The sequence below is a fragment of the Littorina saxatilis genome, linkage group LG2, assembly GCF_037325665.1.
Source record: "Littorina saxatilis isolate snail1 linkage group LG2, US_GU_Lsax_2.0, whole genome shotgun sequence".
In the NCBI taxonomy this organism is placed as follows: Eukaryota; Metazoa; Mollusca; class Gastropoda; order Littorinimorpha; family Littorinidae; genus Littorina; species Littorina saxatilis.
Window position 1 is genome coordinate 37041317 of NC_090246.1, and position 22500 is coordinate 37063816.

At 40.7% G+C, this 22500-nt stretch overlaps 1 protein-coding gene across 1 annotated transcript in view; it reads left to right on the forward strand.

Annotated features, from left to right (window-relative positions):
- Nucleotides 1-22500, forward strand: part of LOC138958897 (synaptotagmin-17-like) — a 59009-nt gene that overhangs the window by 12850 nt on the left and 23659 nt on the right. The window contains exon 2 of the mRNA XM_070330218.1: nt 12254-13189. Coding sequence (XP_070186319.1) covers nt 12254-13189 — 936 coding nt within the window. The remainder of the gene's footprint in view (nt 1-12253; nt 13190-22500) is intronic.

Below are 22500 nucleotides of genomic sequence, written 5' to 3' on the forward strand. Positions count from 1 at the left end.
ACAATTACATTTACGTCATGTTTGATTTATAAGTTGAGAATAAATCGATAGCGTTGAGACGGCCACTTGTGCATTACGTTTCAATAACGATCATATTTTTATAACGAATATTGTTGCTTCGTGTTGGTCAAATGTCCTCACAATGCAAATGAGTTTCAGTTTTGATGGCATTGTTTTCACATTAGGACAAAACAAAAAATTTCTCGGTCAAAGGCTCATGTAGACTTCTTTTCACTGTATGAATAATAAAGTAACATATTCCGCCGTTGAGGATTAATTTTCTTTTTTGTAGAACTTTGGATTGGATTTATTACATAATTATATGACATAGCAAGAAACTTTAATTTTTCGAAAACTTTGGATTGTAATCATTTGATCACATGCCAAGAAACCACTTAAAAGGTGGATGTTTTTCTCCATTTTCTCTTTTGTCTCCCTCAAGGTGCAGCGTGAAATGTTCCGTTGTGAAAGAACCTCATCCTTCGCATTAATCTTTTGCCTTTTTTTCAGTGCTTCGATTTTTAAAAGAGAGACACTAATCTAAATATGGCAGCGTCATATTAAGTTCTTGGCGTTTTGCGCAGATAATATGTTTTGGGGTCTTTTTATATTTAGTCAAGTTTTGACTAAATATTTTAACATCGAGGGGGAATCGAAACGAGGGTCGTGGTGTATGTGCGTGTGTGTGTGTGTGTGTGTGTGTGTGTGTGTGTGTGTGTCTGTCTGTGTGTGTGTGTGTGTAGAGCGATTCAGACTAAACTACTGGACCGATCTTTATTAAATTTGACATGCGAGTTCCTGGTTATGAAATCCCCGAACGTTTTTTTTCATTTTTTTGATAAATGTCTTTGATGACGTCATATCCGGCTTTTCGTGAAAGTTGAGGCGGCACTGTCACGCCCTCATTTTTCAACCAAATTGGTTGAAATTTTGGTCAAGTAATCTTCGACGAAGCCCGGGGTTCGGTATTGCATTTCAGCGTGGTGGCTTAAAAATCAATTAATGACTTTGGTCATTAAAAATCTGAAAATTGTAAAAAAAAATAAAAATTTATAAAACGATCCAAATTTACGTTTATCTTATTCTCCATCATTTGCTGATTCCAAAAACATATAAATATGTTATATTCGGATTAAAAACAAGCTCTGAAAATTAAATATATAAAAATTATTATCAAAATTAAATTGTCCAAATCAATTTAAAAACACTTTCATCTTATTCCTTGTCGGTTCCTGATTCCAAAAACATATAGATATGATATGTTTGGATTAAAAACACGCTCAGAAAGTGAAAACAAAGAGAGGTACAGAAAAGCGTGCTATCCTTCTTAGCGCAACTACTACCCCGCTCTTCTTGTCAATTTCACTGCCTTTGCCATGAGCGGTGGACTGACGATGCTACGAGTATACAGTCTTGCTGAAAAATGGCATTGCGTTCAGTTTCATTCTGTGAGTTCGACAGCTACTTGACTAAATATTGTATTTTCGCCTTACGCGACTTGTTTGTTGTTGTCTTTGTCTTTTAATTTTTATTGTTTTCTTTTTTTTCTTTAATAAGAAAACATTCTTTCCGTTCTTTTTTTCCGAACGACTACTCCTTGTTCATCGTATGACTGCCCAGAGCAAATCAAATCATTATCTGTTACACTTTCTTTGTCAAACGCCGCTCAAGACTTTTTCTCGTCGTATGAATAATGAAAATGATTCTGTTACGTTTCACTGCATTTGGACAGGGCGTGTAAGTGTCCACGGGGTTATGTGGAAGTCTGTGCGATTAGTCTATATTATTCTTTCACTGTTACTCGCCTACCCTGGATAACTAATAACTATATAGAATATCAACCTCTCTCCCTGCCCCCCTCCCCACCCCATCTCACTCTCTCTCTCTCTCTCTCTCTCTCTCTCTCTCTCGCTCTCTCTCTCTCTCCCTCTCTCTCTTCCTCTCCCTCTCTCTCTCTCTCCTCTCTCTCTCTCTCTCCCTCTCCCTCTCTCTCTCTCTCTCTCTTTCTCTCTGTGTCTGTCTCTCTCCCTCTCTCTCCCTCTCTCTCTATCCCTCTCTCTCTCTCCCTCTTTCTCTCTCCCTCTCCCTCTCCCTGTATCTCTCTCTCTCCCTCTCTCTCTCTCCCTCTCTCTCTCTCCCTCTCTCTCTCGCTCTCTCTCTCCCTCTCCCTCTCTCTTTCTCTCTGTCTCCCTCTCTCTCTCTCTCTCCCTCTCTCTCTCTCGCTCTCTCCCTCTCTATTTCTCTCTGTCTCTCTCTCTCACACTCTCTCTCTCTCCCTCTCTCTCTCTCCCTCTCCCTCTCTCTCTCTCCCTCTCTCTCTCTCTCTCTCTCTCTCTCTCTCTCCTCTCTCTCTCTCTCTCTCTCTCTCTTCCCCATTACATTGCCCTTGATTCCCTTCGCCTTTAGCAGGGTTTAATTAAACTCAAACACATATTGCTGATGTTCAGAATCACTTTACTTGTGTTATCAATGCGAACAGCAAACACATTCGCAAGGACAGTCCTATATTTTCCTTAGGCTGTTATTGTTTATAATTGGAGTTGCAGCCTTCTAGGCATTCGAGAAAATAGTAATTGATATACAACACCATAGTTTTGTTTACTTTACATTTTCGTAATGCACTTGTGGCGGACGCCGGGGCCAATACATTGCATACGTCAATCAAATGAAAACTAGGTCGTCGTGACGTCAGTAAAAACATCCCCCTTTCCGATGACGCAAACCGCCCTCGAAGAAATCGTTGGAGACGAGAAAAACTAATCTGCTAGTAAATTCCTTTGCACCATCTCTGAGTCTGATAAAGCCTGAAATGTATTCATCGCTGTGTCTGTGTCCTCGTAAAATCCATTATGATTGATTCTCAGTCTGCTGCGGAGAAATAATATTGAATGCCAGTTGATGGTATTGTTCTTCTGTCACAGATGGACAGATAGAAAAGAAACGAAGACGCTAATCGTGACTGTGTGTTAGTCATGATAGAGGTACATCAAAGTAGTTTTCTGCATTTAACAAATGCAGAAGCAATAACAGGACTTTCTAATCTCGAGACGTTTAGTCTATTCGGCAGTAGGCCTATGTTCCTGATGAAAATCATCTTGGGGAGAAAACAAATCAACATAGGCCTACAAACTATGTTCGAATCTTAGTTAGTTCATGAAGAGAGTTTTTAGTCATTCGAAAATGACAGAAATACTCATTCATTCATTTGCTTTTGCAAATCTTCGCCAAATGAATATTTATGAAAAACTCAGAACTCAGAAATGGTTTACTGTGAAGCCATCGGCCCGTACACAGATTGGGAGGGGGTGGGGGTGGGGGGGGGGGGTGGTGGGATCGAAACAATCGCGATATGTACATAGGATAATGTCATGGATAACCATGTTATTTCCTCAGTCCAACACTTAATTTGGTCTGTTTACAGTTTGTATTTCCGCCGTAGTTATCACGCGCGAATCGAATGCGATTTGGGAAACAGTCTTAGTATCTGTATGCCCATCAAGTCACAGCGTTTTGTACACAACACGTCTTTCATACATGTGCGTTCTGAAGTCAGCAGCAAGCGCAATGCGGCGCTATCCTGAGTCACGGGTCACTGGCGACAGCGTCAGGGTTGTCACTCTGGCCTACTTGTTTGATTACTTGACAACAGGCACGAATATTGATGAAGAGGTACGTTGTAATCAACTATGATGGAGCAAAAGATTCACACAGCTGTGACCCTTGATGGGAAACTGATAGGTCGAAGGTTAACGTTACTGACAGAATGATACGTTAAATACATGGCACTTTTGCCGCCAACAGATGAGATTTCAGCACTTAAAACATATGATTGATGGACAGATTACTTGACATGTACGCCTAAAATGTCATTGTGGAAGCATGCCGCAGTTTTAATGTTGTTTCATTAATGCTGTACATGTTTTGATGCGCAGATTAATTCAGATTGACGTCTACGTTCATGTAGAAGCATGCCACAGTGTTAATGCTGTGTCAGACAAGTTCACAGATTATGGACATGCAGTCTTCACGTGTATTTTTCATCTACAAGCTTTCATATGTCACTAATTGCTTTGACGTGACCTTTAGGGATTTGCAGAATTATCAAGCCTTCATGCATCTCTTCTCTTACCCAAAGATATGTATAAGGTACATACCGTTCATCCATGATATCGTGTGGTATCTCGTCTCAACAGGGTGAATGAATATCATTGATGACCTCACTCGAGGCGTTGCCGATAGTGACGTCATCATATTCATTCACCCTGTCGAGACGAAATACCAAGCGATTCCATGGATAACCCAATAAAAGAGATTTTCGCTCTGAAATGACTTCACAACGTACAAATAAATTTCAACGCCAAAATTGTCATCATAAGACTGGTACTATGTTGTGTTTGTCGTCTCCTATAGCTTGACTCGATTGTTGATCCGAAAAGTGCATTTTGCCGCTGTTCCTAGTTTTTTTTTCTCTTCACTTATTGTTAAACGTTGCAAAGGCATCCTAGATGACTGTTTTCATACATGGGATTAGCCTATCCATACACGGGCTAGATTATAGATAAGCTCCCTAGACTAACAAAGACGAAGAAGGGAAATACATGGGATACTATTCTGTATATCCTTGCTAAATGAGTGGAACAATATAAAAAAAATAAGTCACTATAATTTGACTCGAGCTGATGTAAACAGGCGAGCCTTATGTAGCGCAGAAACATATTTAAACATGAACGATCGAATAGTTAATGCGTGTGTGTCTGTGTCTGTGTGTGTGTGTGTGTGTGTGTGTGTGTGTGTGTGTGTGTGTGTGTGTGTGCGCGTGCGTGCGTGCGTACGTGCGTGAGTGAGTGAGTGCGTGAGTGCGAGCATTCATGTGTGCGTGTGCTGTCCGTATGCGTTCTAAACTTGTCCAAAACTAAAAAATAAACCTACATGGTCGATTACAAACTGTGACAAATATAGCGCTACTTGATAATTAGCGAGAAACAAATGGGCTCGCAAGCTTAACTGCTGATGAACGGGCTTTCAACAGATGTTCTGATAATTATACTATTTGTTTTCTGACAAACGGCCACTTAATTTAGGCCAAAATTATAGTGATAGTCAAACACGATAAATTGCTCTTTTCGGAGTTGACTACTACATATTTAAAGGGTAAATAACCGCGGTTTTGATGGCCCGTTGAGGGAGAAAGTCAGTGACTTTATATGTATTATGCGAATGTTTACAATGCCATGGATGGATAGATGGATAGATGGATAGATGGATGGATTTTGCCCTTGCTTATCCTCTATTGAACATTTCAGAACGGTTTGATAAGTACACAAAAGCAGCCATTGAAACTGTTCTGGAGACTGACAAGGGCTGATCTTTGGATTGAAAGCAATACACGTATATGAGATGTATGTCTAGTTTACGAAATTCGATTTTACAATAAAATGTAAACTGAATAACTCTTAACCCCCCCCCCCCCCCCCACTCCATATTGCCCAATAATATTTTCCACTTTGAGTATGGGAACATATTTTGATTTTGAACTATGTCTTTCAAACGAGCCAGGGCCGTGAAACCGATACAATTCTACCTGAAAAAAACTGACTGTGTTTGCTTTCAGAAGGGAACAAACAACAGAAATGTGGTCAATGATTCTGAAATATGAGCTGGGTGTGATGAAAATACTACCACGTCTGCAAAAACACTAAACAACAACAACAACAACAACAACAACAACAACAACAACAACAACAACAACAACAACAACAACAACAACAACAACAACCATGGGAGGTGTTTTGGTCCTTGATCAGTTTTGTTTTGCTTTCGGCCAAAAAGCTTTCCATATCTATGGAGCATATTATATGGAAAATGATACCATGAACGGTGCCATTTGGCACATACACAGACGATTGGACAATTTAGCTTAATTGCTGATGAGATATTTCGCAGATGTTCGGATAATTATGTCATGTTTGCTTCTGTCGTGATATCTATGGAGCTTTCGGGATAATTATATACTCATCATTCACTTAGCTGTTGTGTTCTTGTACTCGGCAGAATGTTTTACCGCAAAAAGAACACGTAATATTTATTTGTGATTTGGATGATTTCAGGATCATTACCATAGTCATCATTAACTCCCATTTAGTCGTTCTTGTACGTTGCTAAATGGCTAAATGTTTGTCACACACAGCTTACGTGAAAGACTGACCAAGTGTTCTATTTGGATTTTGTCTAAACAAAAATGTATTCAATTTAAATAATAATAATAATAATAATAATAATAATAATAATAATAATAATAATAATAATAATAATTATAACAAGTCGCGTAAGGCGAAAATACAATATTTAGTCAAGTAGCTGCCATTTTTCAGCAAGACCGTATACTCGTAGCATCGTCAGTCCACCGCTCATGGCAAAGGCAGTGAAATTGACAAGAAGAGCGGGGTAGTAGTTGCGCTAAGAAGGAGAGCACGCTTTTCTGTACCTCTCTTTGTTTTAACTTTCTGAGCGTGTTTTTAATCCAAACATATCATATCTATATGTTTTTGGAATCAGGAACCGACAAGGAATAAGATGAAAGTGTTTTTAAATTGATTTGGACAATTTAATTTTGATAATAATTTTTATATATTTAATTTTCAGAGCTTGTTTTTAATCCAAATATAACATATTTATATGTTTTTGGAATCAGCAAATGATGGAAAATAAGATAAACGTAAATTTGGATCGTTTTATAAATTTTTATTTTTTTTTACAATTTTCAGATTTTTAATGACCAAAGTCATTAATTAATTTTTAAGCCACCAAGCTGAAATGCAATACCGAACCCCGGGCTTCGTCGAAGATTACTTGACCAAAATTTCAACCAATTTGGTTGAAAAATGAGGGCGTGACAGTGCCGCCTCAACTTTCACGAAAAGCCGGATATGACGTCATCAAAGACATTTATCAAAAAAATGAAAAAAACGTTCGGGGATTTCATACCCAGGAACTCTCATGTCAAATTTCATAAAGATCGGTCCAGTAGTTTAGTCTGAATCGCTCTACACACACACACACACACACGCACGCACACACGCACATACACCACGACCCTCGTTTCGATTCCCCCTCGATGTTAAAATATTTAGTCAAAACTTGACTAAATATAATAAATGAGCATTTATATAGCGCAACATCATAACTTTACAATTATGCTCTTTGCGCTTGACATATTTAAAATTAAAACACAGTATACAAGCATTTACATCTACATTCATAGTCAGCAACGCTTAATTAAAAGCATACACCATCAAACATACATTACAACAGATTCTTCCACTAACTAAGTAATAAAAACATGAATAAAATAGGTAGTGAAAACAAGGAAATACCAGCTGAATACCCTTAATCAAACAGAACATGTTATCAACAATACTGAAAACAGCCCTAGATGCGATAATGTCACATTTGCACAAATGTTATGCTAGGATCATCAACCAAAGCATATGCTTGGTGTATTTAATGCTTTTAAGTTTTCCAAACAAAAATAAAAATGTGTTGAATTGAAATAGAAAACTTTGATTAATAACCAAGTGTTCCAAGCAGAAATAAAAATGTGTTGAATTGAAATAGAAAACTTTGATTAATAACCAAGTTTTCCAAACAAAAATAAAAATGTGTTGAATTGAAATAGAACACTTTGATTAATAACCAAGTTTTCCAAACAAAAATAAAAATGTGTTGAATTGAAATAGAAAACTTTGATTAAAAACCAAGTGTTCCAAGCAGAAATAAAAATGTGTTGAATTGAAATAGAACACTTTGATTAATAACCAAGTTTTCCAAACAAAAATAAAAATGTGTTGAATTGAAATAGAACACTTTGATTAATAACCAAGTTTTCCAAACAAAAATAAAAATGTGTTGAATTGAAATAGAACACTTTGATTAATAACCAAGTGTTCCCAGCAGAAATAAACATTAAAGCGCAGTGAAACGTTTGACAAACAAGAAATTCCTCCGAGGTAGGAAAAACACCCCCGTCCTTACCATTCTCACTGCCACCAACTGAGAAGGTTATTTCCCTTTGACCATTAATATGTCCCTCTATAAGTCCTTGTAGAATCTTAATCCACCAATAACTCCCTAACCGTGTGTTTGACTGGTCCCAATTTTTGTAAGGACCGTCTCAGGAATGTATAGAACCTGTTCACCAAGTTTGATGACGATCGGTCCGTTCATTCTTGAGATCTATATGCGAACACAAACACACACACAAACAAACAAACAAACAAACACATCGACCGAATCCTATACACACCCCTATACCGGGGGTGTAATAACAACAAAATCATTAATGAAGATTTTCAACGACATACAGCGTAGCAAATTACAGCCGGGTGGTTTCGTCTGGCAATTTCACCTTAATGAATTATCTGTCGCGAAACTCACAAATATAAATTGTCCCTCAGAGTTCTGATTGCTCGCTTTATGCTCGGATAATTGCAGATTTATTTTAGGACAATTTCCCCACGTCGGGGGCGTGAAATATGAGAGAGAGAGAGAGAGAGAGAGAGAGAGAGAGAGAGAGAGAGAGAGAGAGAGAGAGAGAGAGAGAGAGAGAGAGATCAAATCAAATCAAATCAAATCAAATTTTATTTTACGAGGGTTGTGGCATAAGCAATATAAACGAGCTTCTTTTCAACCAGCCCCAAAGAGAAAGAGAGAGAGAGAGAGAGAGAGAGAGAGAGAGAGAGAGAGAGAGAGAGAGAGAGAGAGAGAGAGAGAGAGAGAGAGGGTGCAGAGAGAGAGAGAGATAGAGGGTGCAGAGAGAGAGAGAAAGAGAGAGAGAGAGAAAGAGAGAGAGAGAGAGAGAGAGGGCAGAAAGAGATGATAATCTGAAACGATATGACGGTTTAATGAACAAAAGCCGTCGGCCAATTTCATGGAACTAAAATTCAGAGAGACAGAGAGAGTCGGGGGGGGGGGGGGGGGCCATTGACACACAGATACACAGACACACGGAATGACAGACAGACAGAGATCAAGAGAAACAGGGATGTGCAAGGGGCGACAAAAGGGTGGAAACATATTCAATTAAAGTGCTAACTACCACCTCCAGGCACGATTTGCGAGTTACGTAAAATGTAATTGGTATAATTGAAATGTGTCATTGTGTCTAAAAGTGACCCTCTTTTGTTCAGTGTTGTTTGTCCTTGAAACTCCATTGACTGAATTGGCACGAACAGCAGGGATATTCATATTCTAGTTGTTGAATGCTTTCATTCTCAGGGCTTTCAAGCGCAGGTGTGAGCCATCTGTCTTCTTCGCCTGTCGGGAAGAGAGAGAGAGAGAGAGAGAGAGAGAGAGAGAGAGAGAGAGAGAGAGAGAGAGAGAGAGACAGAGACAGAGACAGAGACAGAGACAGAGAGACACAGACAGAGAGAGAGAGAGAGGGAGGGAAAGAGAGAGGGAGAGAGAGAGAGACAGAGAGAGAGGGAGCCATAGAGGGGGGAGAGAGAGAGAGAGGGAGAGAGAGAAAGAGAGAGAGAGAGAGAGAGAGAGAGAGAGAGAGAGAGACAGAGAGAGAGACAATGACAATTCTTTATTTAACGAGAGTAATAGAGTAATAGAGTAAGCAGTGATCTGCGATTTTACATCTGGCCCTCGCCCTTAAGAGGGGCTAATTAAAACGTTGGAACTCATTAAGTATATGTACATAAAATCCATTGTATTGTGGGAAATTGCGAGTTCATTTGATGTGAGTAAAGTATTGAGCGGATTGCACTGACGCAACAAAGCTTAAAATAACATGCGCTTATACATACATAGCATTGCATTAACAAATCACAGAGAGAGAGAGAGAGAGAGAGAGAGAGAGAGAGAGAGAGAGAGAGAGAGAGAGAGAGAGAGAGAGAGAGAGAGAGAGAGAGAAAGAGAGAACGAACGAACGAACGAACGAACTCTATTACTCAAGGATGGAGATTTTAGGCTCACGCCTAGTCTTACAATCTGTCCCTGCTAAACTAAGACATAAAAATAAAGACAATAAAAGGACAATTGTCAATCGCAGTCATACAGTATTACTAATTACAACATTACCTATACGAATACATAATGCATAATAGAACATTGAAATGTACATATATGTCAATATAATACAAAGGAAAAGAAAAGTCGAGAGAGAGGGAGAGAGAGAGAGAGAGAGAGAGAGAGAGAGAGAGAGAGAGAGAGAGCGATAGGGGGGGCAGAGAGAGAGAAGGGGGGGGGGGGGAGGTTGTGAGGGCAGAGAGAGTGGAAGAGACAATAGGACAAAGACAGATAGAAAAGTACGCAGAGACTGAGAAGAATGGCATAACTAGGTTATCCTTTTTCCAGATCTCCCTCTTTGACTTGCTTCATAATAAACTTTGTTTTGTAACACAACCCTTTTATTGATTTTGTTTAATGTGTCTGTGCGTCACAAAACATTATCAAAGAGACTTTAGATGGTTTCTCCACTCGGCGTTTAAATGTCTAATCCTTCTTTATCGATTGAAGCAGCACTCGAACACAGGAGTGTACAATGAACAAATAAAATATCAGTACTTTTATCCACATTTTCTGACCGAGAAAAAAGATGTTTGGCCAATTTCCAGATTCGCCCGGCGGCCATCTTTGTCAGTGATTTTATTATTATCAGAGGAACCGAGACCACCAGTGACGCACGAGATCTCACGATAAATCACGATTCCGGAAATTATGCACGGTGGACATTTTTTTCCTACTTTTTCTTTTGTATCAGTTTAGTTTTGCGCTTGTTACCGAACCGATGTTTATCCCTTCTCTCCCATGCGAGTTATATCCTGTAAAGGGATAAAGGGCACTGACTCCATCGTCGAGTCAAAAATGAGAACTCCCGGTCAAATGAACCGGTCAGCCATCTAGTGTTACTATCCAGGATTTTGACCTACCTTTTCTGTGAAATGACTGTAAATTTGATACTGTTAATTTAAAAAGGAAAATTCTGAATCTTTCCCCACTTTCTCGGTAAAAATATGTTGAAGGTATTCTAAATGCAGCTGCTATTTAATGGAGAGGGACAACGAAATCTGTGACACCGGCAGCAAATGTGAGGTTTCAGAAGGGGGGGAGAGAGGTAACTGGCTATTTTGAACTGCCGGTCAGAAGGTAACTGGCTATTTTGAACTGCCGGGTATTGAGAACACAATAACAGACAAATCTATGGATTGTTTTAATGAACTTGATTTATCGTTCTCTTGAGCAACTGGCACTCTTCAACTTTAAAAAAAATTCTATTCTAATGTGAATAATTTCTAAGCCGATTTTATCCCCTCATCGAGATTTGTCTTTAACAGCACGTGTTATATTTGTTCCCACGTTTGTGTGAATGTTCAGCTCTGTATGATTTGGTGCAAAGTCTACAATGCAGCCATATCTGCTATTCATCAGGAAAACCTGTATTACCTAATCGAGTATGACAACATCGAAATGAATTATTTTTTCCTTGTTTAATTTCCAGTGATTTTCATCCTCCGAGACTGTCTTTAAATAATGAATGCCCCAGTGCTGCTTCAAACATACTGCCATTCCTCTGTGTTTGTGCGGAGTAATTCTTCAAAATAAATTCTCGTGTGACTCTCAAATAATCTCTTTTTTAAATATAAAGTGGCAGCAATTAATCAATGTTTCCTCTTCTTGTTTCATTTGCTGTATGATGTTCTGAGACAGTCGCAAATAGAGTGTGCCAGTACTTATAATCAAACAAACTTCTAAAAAACAAGTTGGTTGTTGCTCTGAAGTATTCTCCGTTTAAGCATACTGTCCACCAGTACTTACTCAAACAAACGTTTTGGTTGTGGCTCTCAACTGATCTCCGTTTCAGCATACAGTGCACCAGTACTTAATCAAACAAACGTTTTGGTTGTGGCTCTCAAGTAATCTCCGTTTAAGAATACAGTACACCAGTACTTACTCAAAAAAAACGTTTTGGTTGTGGCTCTCAAGTAATCTCCGTTTAAGAATACAGTCCACCAGTACTTACTCAAACAAACGTTTTGGTTGTGGCTCCCAAGTAATCTCCGTTTAAGCATACAGTGCACCAGTACTTAATCAAACAAACGTTTTGGTTGTGACTCTCAAATAATCTCCGTTTCAACATACAGTGCACCAGTACTTAATCAAACAAACGTTTTGGTTGTGGCTCTCAATTGATCTCCGTTTCAGCATACAGTGCATGCGACATTAACTTCTTTTGCCCTTGTTGTTGCAGTCGCTGATGGTTCTGGAGAAGGTGGTGGAAGCCTTGCCGTGCGGGAAAGGCGGCTGCTGCGACTGCTGCTGGTGCTGGGAGAACAAGGACAAGAAGCAGGGCAAGCGCCTCGACATCCAGCACCCCGTCGTCACCGCGGAGCCCACCTCCACCACCACTGGCACCCCCACCACCCCCCATCCCCAGCAGAGGCTGGACTCTAGCAGCAGCTGCGCAGACAGCATCAAAAGCGGCGGCGGAGGACGGGAGAGGACGGACAGCGACAATCAGTCCAGGACGGACTCAGTCTCCTCCGTGGGCAACATCAGCGCCGACAGCATGCACGGAAGCTGCTGCAAGCGGCACATGACTCCAGTCATCGACATGAAGCCCATCGAGTTCTGGGCCGCCAACAGAGAGAGCGTCCAGCCACGCACGCGCCGCCGTCTGCCCAGCGAGAGCGAGATCAGCGTGGAGAACTTCCAGAGAGACCTGTACGAGTCCGAGTCCTTAGAAGAGCCGTGCCTCACGGACGAGGAGAAGCTGGCCCAGTACCAGCTCGGGCAGCTGCACTTCGGCCTGCAGTACGAGGTGACCAGCAAGGTCCTGGTGGTGAAGATCATCGAGGCCCGGGACCTGCCCCCGCCTTTCTGCCTGGACGAGAACAAGCAGGACATGGCCCACTCCAACCCGTACTGCAAGGTCTCCCTACTGCCGGACCAGAAGAACTCTCAGCAGACGACCGTGCAGAGGAAGACCCAGAGCCCGGAGTGGAGCGAGTACTTCACCTTCGAGATCCCCTACAAGGAGGCCCAGCTGAGGACTCTGGAGGTCCTGGTGAAGGACTTTGACAAGTTCTCCAGACACTGCGTCATCGGACAGGTGCTCCTGCCCCTCGATAACGTCAACCTCATCAAGGGCGGACACATGTGGAAACCGCTCAGTCCTGGAAGCACGGTAAGTCAGAGGCGAACAAGTGAGTGAGTGAAGATAGACGATGTGGAGGGGATGGACTGGGAGAGGGATAAGACGAGGAGAATTTGCGCAGTTAAAATGTTATGTGCTTGCCCTTCGGACAAGGTTAAACTCACCAATGGCGGGCAAGTGAAAAAGCAGTTCAGACCTGGAAGCGCGCGTTTAGACCTGGATTGGCGGGAAGGGGGAGGGTGTGTGTGTGTGTGTGGGGGGGGGGGGGCAGAGATCAAGAGCTTGGTGATATGAGTAGACACGGAGATACGGAATCTGCGAACTAAAAATGCAAAGTATCAGCCCCTCAATAAAATGTGGAAGCCGCTTGAGTCCTGGAAGCCCGGTAAGTCTAGGGTTGGGGTGAGAGATAAAAGTCAGTATGTGGAAATGGGAGGCGAAGGAGCTTTATGGAGGGCAAGATAAGGAGAGTGTGAGAATTTGTGGATCTAAAACGTTAAGTTCCTCCCATTCCTCACCAAGGGAAGATACACGTTGAAGCCGCTCAGTTCTGGTAGCGAGGTAAGTCTGGAATTCGGGGTGAGGAAGAAGAGGAGGGTGTGCGAAAAGAGAGGTGGAGGAGTTGTTGGTTTAAACAAAATTTTATTCAGAATTTCTTCGCATGAACAGTTCGAAACACACAGCTAGGACACGCACTCAAGCAAATGCTTATATCACGTGACCAGAACAATACTAAATTACACACATTTTCGTAATGGTGGACATAACAACAATAAACCAGAAGAAGGAGTTGCTGAGGGGCGGGTAGTTATAGATAGAGAGATAATTGACAGACTTCAAATTGTAAGCATTCGTCCCTCAACTGCGTCAGCCTCGCCAAAAAAAAGGACGCAGTTGGGAGCCGCTCTGTTGTGGAAGCGAGGTAGGTATGTGACAGGGAGCGATGAAGGAAAGGGGTGTGTGGGTTTAGGTGTAAAAAGGAGAGCTAGAGAGATCTCAGCGAAATGGGGGGTGGGGGGGGGGGGGGTGGCGTTAGACAAAGAGAGGTGGCATTTGCGTCCTGAATAAATCATGCAATTTAGCAGATGCAGTGAGTGTCCGACAGAGAAGGCTGGAAAGAGAGAGACCGACAGAAGACATATAGGGGGAGAGGTGCGAAGGGCCAGTTTAGAACTGCGTTGATGAAGACGACGTAATGACACTACACACAGTTAACCTGTGACGATGATGATGATGATGATGATGATGATGATGATGATGATGATGATGATGATGATGATGATGATGATGTTGCTGCCTATCATGCTGATGAAAATGATGGTGATAGCGCTTTTGCTGTTGCTTCTATTGGTGGTGGAGAAGATGATGATAATGGGAGTGGTATTTATGATGTATTCTTTTATACATTGCCTTTTTTGCCGCACATCTTATATTACACGACCCAAATGAGATATTTCAACACATTCCTTTTCAGAACACCACACTAGTTTGTTCTCTGAGAGACGCACCATATGACATAGCTATTCTTGTCAGCCGGCTTTACAGAACATAAACTTATCCCAAACTCATCTGCAAAGCACTGCTTTCACTTGCTGTTAGACAAACCCAATACTTCAGATTTCCTGTCCATGTACGTCACTATTTAGTCAAAAACAGACCTGTCTGTAACAAAAATAAAGACGCAGAGAAGGACAGCAAACAACGGAATAAGAGAATTTTTTTTATTCTCCTTCGTAGAAGGATAGCTCAAAATAGTGGAGAGTAAAAATAATGAACGTATTTTATATCGATGTACACGAAAAAATAAGACTGACGAAGGAAAACCACGTCATGCATTGTATCCTGTGGAAAAAATTTTTTTAAGGAGAATAATGGAGGGGAACGTGTTTGTACTAACTACGCTGTGTTTTATTGATCAAATTGGTTTAGTCGTTTCCATAATACAGCACTCTCTATTTTCAATATCAACACTTATATTCTCCATTTCTGTAATACTGCATTCTATGTGTAGAATATAGTACTTTGTATTGTATTTAACATCCTGTTCAGAATATCAAGTTGTATTCGTTGTTTCCGTAATACTGCACTGTTTGTACGATAAAGAACCTATTACCCCCCGTTTCCGTAACATTACACTCTTTGTGTACGATATGAAACCTGTATTACCCTGTTTCCGTAAGATTACACTCTCTGAGTAGGATATCAATCATATATCCCCCTGTTTCCGTAACAGTTCACTCTTTGGTTATGATATAAACCTGTATAACCCTGTTTCCGTAATATTGCACCCTCTTTGTACTACGTCATTTCCCCCATCATTGACAACAGAGGACAGAAGATCTAAATCTAAGGTTTCTATGACGTCAGAGAGACTTTTGCCCTTTGTTAAGATGGAGCGTGGTTTCCGCCATCTTACCTTTTAATGATGGCTTGGAGGGGTTTTGTCAAGAATGGGGGGAAAAAGTGAAGTTTTACACCGGAATCGCAGTTCATGCGTTGGCTGTTTGTGATTACTAGCAAATTGGTGTGAAAAAACACGAAAGACAGAGTTCCGGAACCCCCCCCCCCTCCCCCAGCCAAAAAAAATAAATATTTTTTTGTGGTTTTTTTTGGGTTGAGTTTTAATTTTTTGGGTATTAATCAGTGACAAAATCTGCTGCCTGAAACTGGTAATGATCATCCTCAGAATGCACCAGATTGCACCATTTTGCATCCTTTTTTTCAAAATTTTCCGGGGGGGCATGCCCCCGGACCCCCCTAGCAACCTAGGCGCAAAGCGCCTTCACACCCATATCTTCACAATATACTTTTGGAAATCCCCCCCATAAAATGAACTGATCCGCCCCTGTAGGTGGTGGGTTCAAGTGCTAGTCTTTCGGATGAGACGAAAAACCGAGGTCCCTTCGTGTACACTACATTGGGGTGTGCACGTTAAAGATCCCACGATTGACAAAAGGGTCTTTCCTGGCAAAATTGTATAGACATAGCTAAAAATGTCCAACAAAATACCCGTGTGACTTGGAATAATAGGCCGCGAAAAGTAGGATATGCGCCGAAATGGCTGCGATCTGCTGGCCGATGTGAATGTGTGATGTATTGTGTATAAAAATTCCATCTCACTCGGCATAAATAAATCCCTGCGCCTTGAATATGTGCGCGATATAAATTGCATAAAAATTAAAAATAAAAATAAAAAAAATCCCTGCGCTTAGAACTGTACCCACGGAATACGCGCGATATAAGCCTCATATTGATTGATTGATTGATTGATTATCAGGCTGTATAAATGATCTGTTTACATCTGCCTTTTGAAGATCTGCTTGAATGGTAATGGTGCAATCACTCTACACGGAGTGGATAGACTTAGTCAGTCTTTGATTGTTCTACACTTGAGACATTATACCTGATGAATGTGGACAACACGGGCATATCTAACGATGACGATTTAATTACGATTTTAGGCTCTGGGTAATTCAGTGAGGGCCACCAGCGTAAAAGTGTGTGGGCGGAAAGGGGTGCAGGGGTGGTGTGGGTGTGTGTGTTTGTGTGTGTGGTGTGTGTGTGTGTGTGTGTGTGTGTGTGTGTGTGTGTGTGTGTGTTTGTTTTTTGTCTTAATTATTTTTCTCACCATTTCCAGCGGCTCTCAGGGACGGCAACAGGTATTTTTGCCCTCAAGGCTTTTCCTGTTTTAAGTATCTTGGTAAAAGTTCGTTGGAGAATATAAAGTTGGTCACGAGAGGAAGATGGGGGGAGGCATGTAAGAATGTGGGTTAGTGAGGGATGGTAGGTGGAAGACGGGAGGGCCGTCATCAGACGAAAAGGGGGAAATTGGTTAGCACGTTCGTGGGCGACAGGAAATGGACGGTGCAAAAAGACTAAGCGTGTCTTGGCGTTTCTTGTTGACCTATTGGAGAAGGAGAGATGAATTTGACTGACTCACGATTGAGTCTCGCCTTTCGGGTTTCTCGAGTAGCACGAGCCATTTGACAAGTTTGCTGCTGGAAGGCCCATTTCGTTTCTATGCCGAAATAGAGATATGTCATTCCAGAACTTTGAGGACTCGATCTGCTTTGTTCTAGAAGGTCCATCTTGCTCTTGAGTGACGCAGCGATATATCATTGAAGGACTCTGAAGCAAACGGCCTGATGTTCAAAAAAGAAGCAGTGTCGTCTTTGAGGGCTGTCAATAAATGTGTATGAGTATGGGTAGTGTGTTTGTGTGTATGTGTGTGTGTGTGTGTATTTCCATTTCCTCTCTTTGTATTGTTCAGCTTTATTCAGGGAATCAGTTTTAGTGAAAGGAGCTTTTAAGCTCAAAAGCTTCACGACTAGACTGTCGTTCTGTGTGAAGCACGTGCACCCAGGTCATTCCAAATAGAATTAATGCGTCCAGAAACCTTTTTTATCACTAGTTGCTGTGTGTTGGCGTTAGTAATTGCGGGAAATTATGTCCAAAGTAGTACTGCGTGCCTGTAGTCTGAACGAAAGAAATCAACCGAGGACGACTGTCATTTATTGTGCATTTTCGCAAATCACACACCGTTTAGCTTTCTTCGCGGACAGATAAGTCACAATCTACGTCATAGGTTCCTCCCCCCTCCCGCCCCCCCCCCCCCCCCCACCGCCTCCACTCCCCCGGTCTGAATACTTGTCCCCAAATATTTTTTCTTGATTTGTTACGCATTCTTCTGGTTAGATGTGTATGTGTGTTTACTTTATTTTGGGGGGGTGTTTTTCTCACCTTCTTTTTCTTTTTTCTTTTCTCTTCTAAATTTGAATGATATTTTATGTAAAATTTACGGATTTTTTTGCTTACTGTGTAAGGGCTTGAATGTCTGCCATGTTCTTCTTGTAAATTTGTTTGAAGACACCACCATAAGCCGTAGGCTTGTAGTTGTTTCACCTTATGTTGATGTACATTTCCTGAACATGTAAAATATGAATAAACATTGTTTAAACCAAGTGTAAAGATTAATCAGTTATATGACAATATATTCTAAATCTATGTCTGGTACCGACGGTGTGGAGTTACATTTAACGTTCAGTTCCGTAATAACTGTAATATATAACCGATGATATATAGTTATAATTCACTATGTTCGGTAATGGAAGTTTGACTACGATCATGCTGTTAGTGTGTCATTGACTACGAAAACACAATTTTAACGGAAAAAAATTCTCATTGAAAGTTCATTGTATTCTGATCTCCAAGTTTTCCAAAAATATAAATGTGTCACTGAATGATCAGTATCTTTTAATCAAAAGATTCCATTTTAAACTTTGGTATCTTCCGGCAAAAATGGGAGTGTGTATACGCTATAGAAGTAATCATTTAAAAGTAATAAGCCAAATTCTTGAAGTATCGTTTAGGCGATCAACTGAAAATTGGATCTTTCTACATTTTGCTTCAGTGTCGTGAACAAGATTTTATTTCTGTTCATTTTGTTTTAATTAATGTTGTTTTTCTTAGTTTGTCGTGGAATATTGCCAGGCCTCATATTTCTTTTTCTTTGACTTTTTCTTTTTTTAGATGAAATATTTTGTACGATTAATACTTTCATGCAAAATATGTCCTCTGTTTACTTTGAAAATATCTGCGCATCAAATATAGAATATTAACGCTTTTTGCTCCAGTTTATTGCACCCAATCAGCCTAACCGACTTAGCACGCCAGTCTGATAATCTCCTGAAGATTTCGCATTGACTGAAAAGCTTTCTTTTTGCAAAAAAACACCACAAAAAAACCTTGACTTATACAAGGTTATGCATTAATTCATACAGATTTCTTCTTTTCTTTTTTGTTTGTTTTGTTCTTTCTTTCTTTATTTTATTTTTTATTTTCTTTCTTTTTTTCTTTCTTTCTTTTGTTCTTTCTTTCTTTCTGTTATTACATTTGAGATCTTAAGTAAAATAATAAATGTATTATATTCAGTTCGTTCATAAAAAATGAAAAATACATATATGATATATACCTATTCTGTTTATTAAATAGAAGGCAAGAGTATTGAAAACAATATTTCCCGATTCTTATCGAAACCACTTCCTTGAATGGCTTGAACAATACACCAGTTTACGTGCTGGTGACTGAAGCTGTAAGCTCATGTCATGAGGGTGTATGAAAATATATCCATTTTTATTCAATAGGTCTAAACCAAAATCAGATCAAACAAAGCATGAAAACAGAATCTGTCTGTAAGCGTTAATAGACATGCAATGTTTTGTACTTATCATATTCTGGTTTGTAATAAAGATACAGTGGAACCCCCCTTTAGCGACCTTCAAAAGTATGAGAAAATCAGGCCTTCAAAAGGAGGGAGTCTTCTTCTTCTTCTGCGTTCGTGGGCTGAAACTCCCTCGTACACTCGTGTTTTTTTGCACGAGTGGAATTTTACGTGTATGACCGTTTTTTACCCCGCCATTTAGGCAGCCATACGCCGTTTTCGGAGGAAGCATGCTGGGTATTTTCGTGTTTCTATAACCCACCGAACTCTGACATGGATTACAGGATCTTTTTCGTGCGCACTTGGTCTTGTGCTTTGCGTGTACACACGGGGGTGTTCGGACACCGAGGAGAGTCTGCACACAAAGTTGACTCTGAGAAATAAATCTCTCGCCGAACGTGGGGACGAACTCACGCTGACAGCGGCCAACTGGATACAAATCCAGCGCGCTACCGACTGAGCTACATCCCCGCCCAAGGAGGGAGTCTAAAATGAAGGTTAATTTACAGAGGTTATGAACAAAACATCTTAAAAAGGAGGGTCTTAAAAAGGAGGAAGTCTTACATTGGGGGGTCTTAAAAGGGAGGTTCCACTGTACACTGGATTATAGTAAACGTGCAATGGTTCCCTCTGCTAAACATGCGCTGGCTTATATTTCAAAGAAAAGAAAGAAATACAGAATACATCTAATTACACCCCCGGTATAGGGGTGTGTATAGGATTCGGTCGATGTGTTTGTTTGTTTGTTTGTTTGTGTGTGTGTTTGTGTTCGCATATAGATCTCAAGAATGAACGGACCGATCGTCACCAAACTTGGTGAACAGGTTCTATACATTCCTGAGACGGTCCTTACAAAAATTGGGACCAGTCAAACACACGGTTAGGGAGTTATTGGTGGATTAAGATTCTACAAGGACTTATAGAGGGACATATTAATGGTCAAAGGGAAATAACCTTCTCAGTTGGTGGCAGTGAGAATGGTAAGGACGGGGGTGTTTTTCCTACCTCGGAGGAATTTCTTGTTTTGTGTGTTGTTCTACACCCTTTGCTGGCGTTGATGACATCAAAAACTCATTTCGTCCCAAAAAAATGCCAATAAATGTTTTATGGCCATCGTTCTCATGCGTTGTAACAATGATTGATTTTGCGAGAAAGTTGTCACTTAAAATGGATACACCGTGAGGCGAATCAACTGAGAATGTCCGCATTGTCAAAATACCGCTGACCAAAAAAGATAGCATTTTGAATAACCCAGACATCCAGTTGTTATTTGCAGATACAACTGGTAAGTATCGATGATGACCAAAATAACACAGACGTTGGCCGCACTGAACGTTTGCTGAGCATTGAACCTCCGCACAGTAAAACTACCTTTGCAAATTCAATAACTGATCGATAAAGTTTGTGATATATCCTGTCCGTGTTATGAACCTGTACCGAATAAAAGTCCATCTAGTTAACGACAAATATATATGAAAGAAAAAAAACAACTATGAAGGTTTGAGAACTGTTCGCGGTCAATGCCTGGTAGATTTAGTGGGTAGATTTTTTCGAGCGGCGAATTTTCCTCAGGTCATTCACACAGACCTGATATGCTCTGTGCTAAGTTCTACGTTTCATCCACACACAAACATTCAGTGGAAAATGAGAGCAGATAAGGGCAAAGAAATATTCTCGATGATAAATTTGACGATTAAGGAGAGACATAGAAAAGTGAGAGACAGACACGTGGACAGACAGACAGACAGACAGACAGGCAGGCAGGCAGGCAGACAGACAGCAGACCGACAGACTGGAAGGCAGACCGACAGACCGACAGACAGAAAGACAGACAGGCAGACAGACAGACAGAGAACGAGAGAGAAAAGAGTGGGAGAGAGAGAGAGAGAGGGAGAGAGGGAGAGAGAGAGAGAGAGAGAAAGAGAGAGGGAGAGAGAGAGAGAGAGCGAGAGAGAGAGCGAGAGAGAGAGAAAAAAAAGAGAGAGAGAGCGAGAGAGAGAGAGATAGGCAAAGAGAACTCAGAACTCAGAACTCAGAACTTTATTACATAAGGATAAAGGTTTTAGGCTTAGCCTAATCTTCCAACCTGTCCTTGGAACATATACAGAGAATAAGTGTAAGCAAAAGCAAAGACTGCGCACATACCTCATCAAAGTATTAAACTAATAAAACATCAAAATAAGAGAGAGAGAGGGAGAGAGAGAGAGAGAGAAAGAGGGAGAGAGAGAAAAAGAGAGAGAGAGGGAGAGAGAGAGAGGGAGAGAGAGAGAGGGAGAGAGAGAGAGAGAGAGAGAGAGAGAGAGAGAGAGAGAGAGAGAGAGAGAGAGAGAGAGAGAGAGAGAGAGAGAGAGAGAGAGAAGACGACTACAGCGTTTTTATGAACGACATAATTTTGCTTACCAATGCAGTTTCCTCGCTCAAGTATAAAGTTTGGTCATTTGTTTTCTTTTTCATCGCGTAAGTAGCCTAGCAGGCAAAAGTTTCGGGAACTTGACAAGTCGGACTGTTTGTTAGTGATTAATCTTATCCCGGTGACTTTCCCCTTGTCGACGTCATATTAATCTCGCTGGCATTTTTTCATGGTAAGATTCTTGTTTATGGTGTCATTCAAATCCTGATGGTGTCTTTTTATATTTAGTCAAGTTTTGACTAAATATTTTAACATCGAGGGGGAATCGAAACGAGGGTCGTGGTGTATGTGCGTGCGTGTGTGTGTGTGTGTGTGTGTGTGTGCGTGCGTGTGTGTGTGTGTGTAGAGCGATTCAGACTAAACTACTGGACCGATCTTTATGAAATTTGACATGAGAGTTCCTGGGTATGAAATCCCCGAACGTTTTTTTCATTTGTTTGATAAATGTCTTTGATGACGTCATATCCGGCTTTTCGTGAAAGTTGAGGCGGCACTGTCACGCCCTCATTTTTCAACCAAATTGGTTCAAATTTTGGTCAAGTACTCTTCGACGAAGCCCGGGGTTCGGTATTGCATTTCAGCTTGGTGGCTTAAAAATTAATTAATGACTTTGGTCATTAAAAATCTGAAAATTGTAAAAAAAAATAAAAATTTATAAAACGATCCAAATTTACGTTTATCTTATTCTCCATCATTTGCTGATTCCAAAAA